At 29.5% G+C, this 13,603-nt stretch overlaps 1 protein-coding gene across 1 annotated transcript in view; it reads right to left on the bottom strand.

The window, feature by feature from the left end:
- Nucleotides 1-12,776, bottom strand: part of LOC106466911 (metal-response element-binding transcription factor 2-like) — a 38,507-nt gene extending 25,731 nt beyond the window's left edge. The window contains exons 1-5 of the mRNA XM_022394988.1: nucleotides 12,523-12,776; nucleotides 11,528-11,776; nucleotides 7,740-7,821; nucleotides 6,716-6,811; nucleotides 656-756 (exon numbers count right to left, since the gene is read on the bottom strand). Coding sequence (XP_022250696.1) covers nucleotides 656-756; nucleotides 6,716-6,811; nucleotides 7,740-7,821; nucleotides 11,528-11,770 — 522 coding nt within the window. The 5' untranslated portion in view covers nucleotides 11,771-11,776; nucleotides 12,523-12,776. The remainder of the gene's footprint in view (nucleotides 1-655; nucleotides 757-6,715; nucleotides 6,812-7,739; nucleotides 7,822-11,527; nucleotides 11,777-12,522) is intronic.
- Nucleotides 12,777-13,603: the final 827 nt, after the last annotated feature.

The raw sequence follows: 13,603 nt of genomic DNA, 5'->3' as shown, positions 1-13,603 counted from the left end.
TGTACATTTGCTACTTATAAAAAGATTTCTTTCATGAACCATTCAAACCATCTCAAACGTTACTGCGCGAGTCTCCAAACCAGTTTATCAGATGAGGAGGAAACAATTATTACTGCAACAGAAATGTAAGGCAAACTGAAAGTCCTCTCACAGAAAGTGATAAAAATATGAGAAAATGCATCATTATTTTCCAACATCATCACACCGAGAACTATTGACTTTCTCCAGTACAAAAACAATCATAAGATAAAGAAGACTGGTTGGACTGACAATTTTGTTTTATCGAGTTTGGAACTGAAGCACACTTTACAATACTGCCTCCAAAAAGTATGAATAGTGAAATTTCCACATCATAAACATTTTGGACTGGTATAGTAGTCACCCTGTTACTCTAACATTTCCTCAGGATTTAATGGATAAATATGATCTGTAGTCCTCTGATTTTATTGCACAACTGAAGGTAAAATTAGAGGAGGAGGGATTAAAAAACTTGCTTAGGGTGACAAAATAGCTAGTGCTGGTCCTGGTGTTTGTTGCTGAGACAGACCTAAGGTATGGTACAGCAGGACTAAATTATTAGAGATTTTATATTGCAGTAAAATTTAATCAAACATCAATTAGTTGTGTTTGAATTTTATAAAAAAAAAAATCTTACCTTAGCTGTGGAAGCAAATATGCAGCTCCTACAATACCAAGGAACCTCTGGTTTTAAGACTTCTGAAGAAATCTTAGGTCTATGACAGTGCTGATGATAACCTAAGGAAAGTTAAAAAAGTAAACACCTAAGAATTTATCATGATTTTTCCAGTAGTTTTCTATTCTTACTACAAAGCTTGTTTATTTGATGTATTTCACAAAAACACCACACAAGGGCTGTCTGCATCAGTCATCTCTAATTTTGATTAATAAACTAAAGGGAAAGCAGCTAATCATTGCCAACTCTTGTCTAACTAAATAATGGGACTTGGCTGACACTTTTAGTATACCCATGGCTCCAATGGGTGGAGAGCAATTATTATTATTTTTATATTACTAGATTGTAATCCCAGAACCTCAGATCCACAGTCTGGCATGCTCTACCCAACAAATCTTATAAAACAAATACACTATCAAAAGTGACTCTTCAAAATCTCTTGGCATTATATTAAACAATGTAGAGATGCACTGAACCAATCAAAATCTTATGGCTTAGCTTCAAAACGATTGTTATTTTATTCCTCTAAAGTCAAAACACCATTCTCTTTTTGAAAGACATATTAACTAAAATAGTTTATCAAAAAGAAATTCCAGTAATTCAACTAATTAAAAACAGTTCTTCTGAATACATTATGCTTTTTAATTCAAGTCTATTTTTCTATTCATGTTAAATATATGTTATGAAGGATAAACTAAAATAAATGCAACAATTTTAAAGCCTAAGTTTATGCAGATATCACTTCAATTTATAAATAATTATAAAAATAAACAATGAAAGCAACAAAGCCACTCATCTTTAAATTTACATATTTTTTATAAATATGAAAAACATCCAGTTTGAAACTTTAATGGTATATTACATCAAATAAACTAAATCATTATCAACATTTGAGTGTACAATTAACAAAACTACTTAACTAAAAATATTTACTGTTTGTTCAAGTTTTTACATTTGGTCATGTGACCTCTCTGTTCCATATTGTATATATATTCCTGTGTAAGCTACTTGTACCTGATGACTGTTTAAATGTTGTACATTTGTTACTTAAACTACTGTTTGTTCAAGTTTTTACCTTTGGTCATGTGACCTCTCTGTTCCATATTGTATATATATATATTCCTGTGTAAGCTACTTGTACCTGAGGATTGTTTAAATGCAGCACATTAGTTACTCAAACTACTGTTTGTTCAAGTTTTTATTCACTATTTTGTAAAAAACTCCAATAAAAGACAAAGTTCACTCACAAAATAGTTTCATAGTAATAAACCACCCTTGAACAAAATACTTAATTTTCATCTAACATGGTTTCCTATTGATAGCAAATTGGGTTAAGTATCATAGCAATTTTTAGTTTCTACACTGTTACCCGAGTACATTACTGAACTCAGCTCAAGCCTTACTGCTTTTTTTAACACAACCAGTGAATCAAATATTAAGAATTTAATTTGTTAATGATTCAAATGAAATAAAATTTCTTTTCACTGCAGATGAAAAATTATATGCCCTAAAGTACTGAGTTTATTATTATTGTTTTTCAGGAAATGTAAAACTGGAATATAAAATAACTCTCATTTTACTTCTAGTTTTAGTCTGCTTGTTAATACCGATATCTTGTTTTGGCATAACAAGAGTAAATGTTTTGTGTTCTACAAGCAATGATGACCAGCTGGAATTGCTTTCTTCAGAGCCGAAGCATATGTATCACTTCAGTAGTTCTTACAACTTTGAACCAACATTAGATTAACAGTTTAAAAAAAAAGAAAACTATTCAGAAGTAATAAAGTTTGTTAAGAGTGAGTAACTGTCACATCCACTTGCTATAACAATTAGTGAGTCGAGTGAGTCTACAATACTGCAACACATCCTTATACCATAGTACCCCCAACTAGTGTTCCCTCTTAGCTGCACAGCCATATAACAAAAAATCAAATACCATACAATCAATTATTCCAGCCATGCACATCCTCAGTAATGGTGAGGAGTCTCAACACATTGACTGCTGTAATGACCCTGGCAGTTGATAGGCCTAAAGCCCAAATAACAGACTGGTAGCATTGCAAAGCAGCTTAATGATTCAACATGGTTAATGGTCTAAAAATACCCCCCCCCAAAAAAAACCCAATAGTGCACATCCACACATTGCTTTGATGCTGATGCACATGAAAAAATTCATTCCACATATGGATTGAAAAATTAGAGGGAACATTGCCCCCAACCCCAATTAATCAGTCCATTTTTGTGTTTTTTAGGTTTTAATGTTGAAACTGTGTACATGCCATGGTATCTAGGGTTTTTTCATAATAATATCAATGTAAAGTTTGAAGGTCAACATTGTGAAAAAGCTTAATAACAATTTTTAAGTTTTAACTCTCCAGATAGGTCAAAGTGTGCATGTCACAGCCTTTTACAGTTATATTCAATATTTAATTAAACTATTTATTATCAGTGTATATGAATGAGCTTAGCATCAAAACGTAGTTGATAAACCAAATTTTAATGTTATACAAGTTTTTAATTTTATAACTAAATATTTTTTTAAAATCCTCAATCTTCCTTAGTGTGAGAATTGTTACATTGCTCTCTAGGTTTTCCCTTTCCTCTAATTAATGCCCCTTCAAGTATGGAATTTAATATATATTGCTTATAATATAGATTTTACTCAGGCAAAGCATAATTTTTACAGCCTTCAATCTTACTTGTTCATGGAGCAATAAACTAGGAAATCAGACACACTTATAATTCTTTCTGCATTTTATACTATATTACTTATAGCTAATAGAAAGCCAAAGTTTTAATCTATCAAATGGTGTATTATATTGTTATTTCTATTTCATTGTTCAGTTTCAAATGTGTTCTCATGGGAATTCCATCAACAAGCTTAGTTGAATTTTTAAAGGTCTAATCATATAGTTAAAAACCCATAAAAATTATTATAGTTATAGGACATTGTTTGTTTTTGGCATGTTGTATTCTTAGGTGCATTATTTAATTGAATAAAAAAATTATTTAGAATAGTTACATTATTCGATACAGTAATGTGAGCTGCATGTTTGTCAAATGATTTATAATTCATGTGGTAGTATTATTAGTAAGACACAATAAAATTAAGTATTAATAAATGTATACTGTTATGAGCTTTAAGCTATCTAGAATAAACTAGATGTTTATGGTTTCATGTTACTATTTTCAGTCATCCTAGAAAGAAAAAAAAAAGAGTAATTTAGATTTATTTCCTAATTTTATCTGGTGGTTACAAGGTCACACAAATTGACCAACCCCGTATAGTTATGATAGAGAAAATAACAGATAAAGTTTTTCTATGTATACATAAAACAAAAGGTTTGATATATATATTTAGGTGTTGTAGATTATGCAAATGAAATTTGAAAATTTTCAGAGGAAGGAAAGTATTTTTAATTTTAACATGAAAATCACTTTGCACTTAGAGCAGTCAACACTCTGACTCCAAATATTTATGAACAAATTTTTTGCATAAATACTTAATTAAAAATTCTGGTTTTGGTCTACAAAAGACTTTATATTTACTAAAATGTTGCCAAATTTCATGATGCAACATTAAGTATTTTCAGAGTTATAGTGCTTATACCTTTATATTTATATGATCATGTAAAATACACGAAAAAATAGAATTTTAATAAGATGTCACACGTGAAAAACGAGGCTAAACATCCTTTCATTAACCAATTTTAGCAAAAGTATACAGCTAATAAACTTTGAACTTTACTACTAAAAATTGTTTATTATTATTTAACTCTTTCCATACGAGCATCCTTTTCTGCCCATGTTACTAGGTTTTTCTGAGTTACATTCAAAATTTAATTGAAGTACTTTATGTTCAAGGTATATGAATAAACTTGGCATCCAAATGTAGCTAATAATCCAAATTTAAACATTTTATAAGTTATATGTTCATATTTTTCTAAGGCAATATTAGGAAAAAAAAATCCTCAATTTTCCCTAGTGTGAGAATTGTGACATTTGCTCTCCAGATATATCCCCTCTTCTGTAATATATTTACCACCCCTCCAAGAAGTACGAAATTTAATGTAAATTACTCATTATAATGTTGTCATCACTCAGGCAAAGCATAATTTTTATAGCATTCAGTCTCATTTGGTTACAAAACCATAAAATAAAAAATTAGACCTCTTTTGCCATACATACCTGTAACATCCTCTCTTTCACAAAGTGCCAGTAGCTCTCTTTTGATGTTTAATACTATATTATTTATAACCAATAGTTTTAAGTTATCTAATAATGTATTATATTGTTTGTTTTCTGTACAAAGAATTATCTATTTCACTTCAAATTCAAACTTTATTCCCACTGGAAACACAATAACGAGCTTCGCTGAGTTTTTAACTGTTCTTGTTGCATAGTTAGAAAGCCTGAAAAATGGTGATAGTTATGGGATATTATCTCCTTTGTGTGTGTTAATATTCTGTGTTCTTTGGTGCATGATTTGATTAAATAAAAAATTACTTAGAGTAGTACCATTAGTATAAAAAAAGTAGGGTTAAGTTTGATCAACAGGCAATAGCAATAGGGACTATATTTCTTGTTTTTATCTGTATTCTTTATTTATTATTATAAAAGTAACTAAAATGTAAAAATTAGAAACTTTTAGGTTAGATTAAATAAAATAATTAATAATAATAATATTTTTCCCAAGGTATGCTCACCAGCAACTCGTGAGTAGCCTGTATATTAGATTATTCAACAGGGTAATGTGAACCCCATGCTCATCAAGCACTTTACAAATTTTATGAAGGGAATATTAGTTAGACATGGTTCAAAGAGAAATAATACAATAATATTTAAATATAAACAGATATATATTGTTACGAGATTTAAGCTATTAAGGATAAACAAATGTAGTTTCATGTTACAATTTGAAATCATTATAAAAAGAAAAAAAGGGGAATTTAGATTTATTTCATATTTTTTATGGTGGTTATAAGGTTGATCAAGATGACAACCTCGTTTAGTGTTATGGTAGAGAAAGTAACAGAAACAAAGTTTTATAGTTATTTAGGAGCTTTCAGAGACTACACAAATTAAATTTGAAAAGTTTCAGAGGAATAAAAGTACTTTTAATCTTTACATGAAAATCACTCTGCACTTGGACAATAAAGAAAACTACTCAATATATTCATAGACAAATCTTTATTTAAAATACTAAATTTAAAAAAAATCAGATTTTCATGTATAAGTCTTGTAATGTTCACTGAAAGTATGTCAAATATTGAGAAGATACATGTACTGTATAAAAAGTTATAGTATGGAAACTGTAGTGTGTACTCTATGGTTACAAACTCAGTCAATTCGACCGAACTCATGTGGAAAGTGTTAATTAAATAAATTATTTAGTGCAGTAGTACAAGGAGTATGGTTAAATTTCATCAAAAAACTACTATGTTTCTTGTTTTTTTATTTCTTACTATAAAAGTAACTAAAATGTAAAACTAGAAACTTTTTAGGTTAGATTAGGTAAAATAAAGATAAATAATAATAATAATTTTTCATTAGGTATGCTTCCGAGTTACATGTTTGCCAAGTGATTTACAACTTGTGGCGAGATTATTAGTTGGATACGGTTCAAAGGGCAATAAAACAATAAAATTTAAGTATAAACAATTATATATATATATATATTGTTACACATTTAAAGCTATTAGGATAAAGAACTATAGTTTTATGTTACAATATGAAGTCATTCTAGAAAGAAAAAGGAGTAATTTAGTTATATTTCATATTTTCTTATGGTGATTATGTGGTTAACCAGATTGACCAACCTTGTATAGAGTTAGGGTAGAGAAAATAACAGATAAAACATAAAAGTTTAATGAAAAAAAAAGTCTGACATTTATTTAGAAGGTTTTAGAGATTACATAAATGAAATATGACAATTTTCAGATGAAGAGAAGTATTTTTAAGCTTAACATTAAAATCACTTTGCACTAGAAAATTTTCTAGGATAGCTAAAACACTGCTTACCTAAATTACAGTGATCACAGATGACAATTTCATTTGGAGGATCAGACTGTCCATTTTCACACTTTACACAAACAATTTCTCCACCAGACATATTACCTGAAAAAATTATTAACTTTTACTGGCAACAGCTTTTGTTACAGTAATTGTAAAGACTTACCTTGAAAAAATCAAATGCTTAAATGTGGTTTGGTTATTAAACTGGAATAGAAATACTTAAGCATATAAATGAGCTATGAGAACGGTAAATGAAAGTAATTTTTTCATATATCAAAAAAAGAAATTATATCTAATAAAAAAGAACCAAACTTTTTAAGGAAATGCACTGCTTGTATGCAACTTATATATATAATCTGCAAGATTTCACATTGAAATATAACTACTATTTTTTATTCAATACATTTTAATGAACCATGAGAGCTTATTCTCATAAAAAATTTATAATGCCAACAAATTAAAAATAAGCTCAAACATTTATCAAAATGATAATGAGTATACTTACAGCAATGTATATTAATGCAACTTTGGTACTGCAAAGTACAAGGGAATTAAGATACTAGTGTTTATGTTAAAAAATACTGAAGTATCATAAGTTCATATATATAATTTCCCTCTCCCTTTACCACAAGCTCAGCTTTCATCAACCTAGCATCTACAAAAAACAGAAAAGACAAGACTTTATCCAGATTTCAGGAACATTGGATCTTGTACATGTGGAAATTATGAAGATATATAATGATATAACTATGTCAACATCTTAATAGGCTATTTATTAACAGTTCTATTATAGCTTGCTGAGAATTTTTTGTCTAATAATTCTTATTGTCTGCATACAATTTCTTTGGATAAAAAGGTTGTAATTATTTTGAACAAAAACAGTGAAAGGATATACACATACAATTTTTGTACAAAAAATACAACCTTCTTATCCAAAGAAATTTTATGCAAAGAACAAAAGTTATGTGGCAAATTACAAAGACTTTACAGATCAAGTAAAAATAACTCAAAACATTTAACTATGAAATACCTCTTTGCATATCTTTGAACAAAGTCCAGTACTCTGAAGAATCCTCAAATCTCACCAGTGCTTTTTTCAGTTTTTCTTCAACCTATAACATTAAAAACACAGCATTGGTAGAGAAAACAAAGACTGTGTAATGAACCTACGTTTCTCACATAGGTGAATCTAAAAAAATACCTGATCAGTACGTTTAACATCTAGAAGAACAAAACTGTTATTCACCTTAAATCTGACTCTTATAAGTACATCATTTACAATTAAGAAAATTCTGTATGGGAGCTTTCTTGAGCAATCAGTACAATCTGAAAAAAGTAATGAAATTGTTGTTTCAAGGATATTTTAGGCACTGCAGACATGGTACAGTTTTGGCTATGGACATCTTCTGCCTATTTCTAGCATGAAATATATTTTGGCTTCTATACTGAGGCCTTTTTCAAGTCAAAGTTGTTAGCTGTGTAGCATCTTTTAGTTGATTAGCAAGGTCATGTGATAGAGTTCCTTCCTGCATACTTGTCTCTCTATGTGAGAAATAAACTGCATAAAATCAATGATTACATCACAAATTGTACTTCAAGATATTCCTACTCTGTCACAGGCCTATACCAACTAACAAAATAACATTGAATAGTTAAAGTTCATTTCAACTTCTAATCAGGCCTCAGTATAGAAGATAAAACAGTCTTTCTCTAGAAACAAACAAGAGCACTGCATTAAAATAAGATAATAAAACTATCAAAACTGAGCTGGATATAAATTTATACGCACACCAAGAGTAGGTGGAAAATTATATCAGTTTTCAAAACTACATCAAAACAACAAAGATTTGCATAAAATATCATTTAACAGTGTGACAAATACTTCAGAAATATGTTTACAACCTTATTATCTTGAATATTTTGAATTTACAATTAATTGCCAATTTTCTAACTGTACAAGATTTGGAATTGACTTGAATCTTGTAACATTAATTCAGTGCTACTACAGCATGAGGTCTACCGCCATATGTCGCTTATAGCGTGAGGTCTACCGCTGCATTATCCATCCCTCATGGATATCACACATTTCCATACATTTATTTTAGCGATAAACACTTAATTTAATACATTTTTATACATGTTTGATAGACCTGGTTAGGCGACATATGGCGGTAGACCTCACACTATAGTAGCACCATTACTTCCTTAGTGGTAAATAAAAAGAAAGATTATAAAGTACTAGGACCATACAACATTTTCAGATGGTTTTAAAGGAGGTCAAAGATCAGATATATAAGACTGGTTTTTTTTGTAGTCTATATAAAATTCTCTGTTGCATGATGACTGGAGATTTGCTATGTTACTTCTATTTTTAAAAGAAACAATAAGAGCTGCCCAGAAATTACAGGGTAGTTAATCTTTCCTCTATAATGTGAAAAAATCTCATCTAATAAAAATTGAAATTTTTAATCATAAAATATAACCAATAAGGATTCATTAAAGGTCATTAAAGAAAAAATTTGTCTTACTAATTTGTTATCTTTTGTCAAGGATGCTACTTACACCATGTAAAAAGAGCAGACTTGGTGTACTTTAATTTTCAAAAATTTTTGATAATGTACTACACAAAAGACAAGTTAGCGAAGAAAATCAAATCGGTAGAAGTTGGAGAAAGACTACTTAATTGGATTATATGGTGATTGGATGAGAGGAAGCAAAATGTTTTAAACTGAAATCCAGTCAAACTTGTCTATTGTTACTAGTGGAGTGATTCAAAGGTAAGTGCTTGAGCCTTTGTTTTTCTCCTTTATTTATAGGGGCATAATTAGTAAAGTTTTGTGATGACATTAAACCCTTGGGTATTTTTAGCTGTATTGTAAGATACTGCAGAATGACATGGCCCAATTGGTAAGTTGGACAAATATTTAGCAAAGAACCTTTAATTATAGTTAAGTGCAATGTAATGCATGATATTCAGTGGGCTAAAACTGACCAAGCAAGCATATTATAAAAGGTTTTTGAATAGGGATAACTTTACAGCAACCTCTTGGTGCACATAGCCTTGCAAATAAGCTGCAGGAAGGTCACAAGAGACACAAAAGTTAATAGCTCTATGCAGCAGCAAATTCCTGGCAATGTAATGGAATGACACGTTCCTCGTTAATTCTACATAATAATGAAGTTATATGATTACATATCACAATGAATATACATGATAAGAATACCACAAAAAGGAGAAATGGTGGAAATAACATTATCTAAAGTACTTAATGAGACAAGATTCATTTGGTTTACTGCTATTGAAAATTTCTGGGGCACTTTCTACATGATAACTGTTAACAGTGATGGGATATGAGCTCTTGATAAAACAAAAGGTTGGAAAATGTTGTTTAATTTAATATTTCTTGTATACAAGAAACTGATACATTTTATGACAATATTTATCACAGATTCAACTTTTTTTAATAGATTTAATTTTAACTTGCAAATAGATTCAGTAAAATCCATGAAATGGACTTTGTTTTCCAAAATTTATTTTGTGAAATAAAGCAAGTTTTTGACATTTTGTTAATGCTAACTGATATTTCTTACTTGAATGTCAAATACACAAATGACTTCTTTCTCTCGACATGTTTAATGCTCAATATTTCACTTTATGGTTTCTTCTAAAACATACACAACAAATAATAAACACAACATAAAAAACAGTATGTTTTCTTAATGAACACCTGTTCAGTTTGCAGTAAGTCATGTTTCTTAATAGTGTTCTGCAATAGTATTGTTGTTTGCATTAAGGTTGTAGATGTATCAAGTTTTTTACTATTCTCTCGTGGCTTGTTTCACCAATATAAATGTCTGACATACAGCACAGATCACCTGGTGTAAGATGACCGAGATCCTGTAGGCCATATTCTGTAGATTGACATTTGTTTTATTACAAATTATACCTCTCTCATATATACAACCTTCGTAATATCAATTTAAGGGATCCACCACAATTCATTGATAAGACCATATTTTTTTATTTATCTTTTGAGTGTTGCAGTTATGTTGTCTTTTTTTTTTAAGGTTCCACACAAGGAATACAACTGACAGATTTTAGTAAAAACATTTCTGAGACACACACACTTGGCATACACTCAACTGTGAAGTCATGATAATTGAAAGCTTTGTTTGAATCTGCCAGCAGCTCTTGCTATCTCTGTTACAGAAGTTTTATTTTAAACGTTTTTTTGTTTATGTTGTAGAGAGCTCATGAAGAAGCCATAAGGCAAAATACTGAAACTTGAACAAGTTTTTGTCTGTAGAGAGAAGTCATTTGTGTATTCATTACTGCTAGGCAACTCAATCAATATATTCAATTACCTATGAGTAGCAATTATGATTAAATTGATGGTCATGAAAATCCACTCATCAAAATTAAGAGTTTCTGATTACTATTTTAGGTTATTTCAACTATCCAAAAAACCAAAAACTGTTACCACACTTACCTTATTTTTGTTATACTAAAACCATCTGCCACTAAATTTTAACTATTGACTAGAGGCAAAGCAACACCTGCCACCAATCTTATTTTTTTATGCTTGTATGTACCATGGTTTGAAGAACACTGGAATAATTGGTAATATACTAATGGGACCATTAATTTATCAATTAGCAAATACCACAAATTGTTCAGCTCAGCATTTATTGTATTAAACAAAGTATTTTGTTATACCATTCAAGTATAATTTTACCAAGAAGAGAATTTGTTGATTCTTCACAAATCATTATGTAATTCTGTAGTATCCCTTCATTTTTATTTACAAGTAATATTACCTTAATGATAACTCCAAGATACAAAAGTCCATCAGTCCATCTACACAAAACATCCAGTCCTTCTCTAAACTTTCGTTTCTTCCTTGACTGGCCTAAATTTTTCTCTGGACATTCAAGTGAAAGACACTTGTCTTGTGTAGTCCATATACTTTCTTCGTGATGGTTATTTTCTGTCTTTCTTAGCCAACCATTCTCAGCCTGCAGTCCTTCCAAATCATTTGCATTCAATCTTTCTTCTGACATTGCCCACTTCAAGAATCACAAATTACACAATATTAATATACTCTCAGATTTAAAACTCAGTAAATTTGCACTTAAAAATTTATTTTACATAATTACAAAGTAATTGGTCCTGGACACTAGAAAGATATTTCAGTATACTGCTACCTCAAAAACGATGGTAATTCTTGATATTCAAATTATTTATGCTAAATGAAAATTAACTTGGCACAATGCAAGTGTTAAAAAAGTACACCCAAATCAGTTTCAGTCTAAACATTAGGCGTTTTCTATTCTAACTCTAAGACTCATTAAACATATAAACTAATTATGAAATTTAGTTTTATATAAATTATCAATAATTATTTCATATTGATAAAAGTAATCACACATACTTTTAATAATTATAATTCAGTTTAAACGGCTGATAACACTGTAAAAATTGAAAGTAAATTATATAAGTTATAACTAACTGCTAGTAGTGAGTAGTACTACTATTACTAGTAACAGCACTAGTACTAGTAGTATTACTACTACTACTTATGGCTTAAAACTATAAAATTTGAATTAATTTATAAATTCTAAGGCCATCTGCGCCTGTAAATCCTATGATGATCGTAGCATACAAGCTGACACTATGTCTGTCATTTGTCATTTCTAACTACAAGAACATATTTTAAGATTTTTAAAGAAATTTCTATCTGATATATCACATTGCATTTCTCTTATTTGTAGGCCTGCGGTTTTGAAAGGGATGATATTGCCGGGCAACTTACCCGCCAAATTCTAGCCAATCGGAAAACAGCAGTGCACCAAGTAAAAACGCCAAATTAACACAAATTTCTTCAATGTTGCAGTACTTTATAAAAGAAGAAATAATTACTTTTTATATTAAATGATTCTTTATTACCTATGGAAAATAAAATATTCAAATTATTACTCTCACCAAGGGTAATTTAAGTAAAGCCTTCGAATACTGTTTGTAAAAGATAAAGGAACGTAATATCGCCTAACTTATCAGCCATCTTGGCAAAACACATCCCTAATATTTTCATAAAACACCGCTAGATGCTTATTAATGAAATATTATGTTTTTTGCTTCAGACATTGAGGTATAAAGAAATACTTGTATACGCTATCAAATTATGCTATTACAATAGTAACTTGACGAACAACGATTTATAAGCATAAACAAAATTAAATTTTTCTGTAGGGAACATACTACTTCTTTCAATAGAACGTTGGTCTCTCTTGAAGCAATGTTCTGTTGAAACATGTAGTATGTTCTCCACATAAAAATGATCTAATTTGTGTTAGGTTCATAAATCGTTATTTGTAATTTATTATTGTATAACGAGATGCTTCAGAATAGCATTTAAAAATAGTAACATGTGCATAGATAGATAAAAACTATATAACTATGTATGTTTACATTTGTATACATCATTTATTTGTAATTATTTAATGGAATTGATATTTTATCATGTAATTAAAATGTTTACTTAATTATTAAATTTGAGAGACTTAAATGTAAGTTTTATTACAATTAAGGCATCTTATTATATCTAATTTAATTTTAAAAAGTTATCAAAATGCAATTGAATGAAGCGCATCTTTTGTTATGTGTTCATTTGTTTAAAAACTTCATACTTATTTAAATGGATAACAGTAGGAAATTTTGAAACAGTACGAAATCCAGTCTATTTGAAAAATTGAAGTATTTTGAAGATAAAGTTAACCATTCGTTTTTTAATCGTACTATGTTTTCTTCGTTAATTTTTAGAACAAAACCACATTGGGCTCTCTTTTGTGTCTACCGCGTTGAACAGAACCCCAGATCTTAGCGTTCTAAGTTCG

The sequence above is a fragment of the Limulus polyphemus genome, unplaced genomic scaffold (genome assembly GCF_000517525.1).
Source record: "Limulus polyphemus unplaced genomic scaffold, Limulus_polyphemus-2.1.2 Scaffold2421, whole genome shotgun sequence".
Classification (NCBI taxonomy): Eukaryota; Metazoa; Arthropoda; class Merostomata; order Xiphosura; family Limulidae; genus Limulus; species Limulus polyphemus.
The sequence above is the reverse complement of the archived record's forward strand: the minus strand, read 5'-3'. Positions and strand labels throughout refer to the sequence as shown.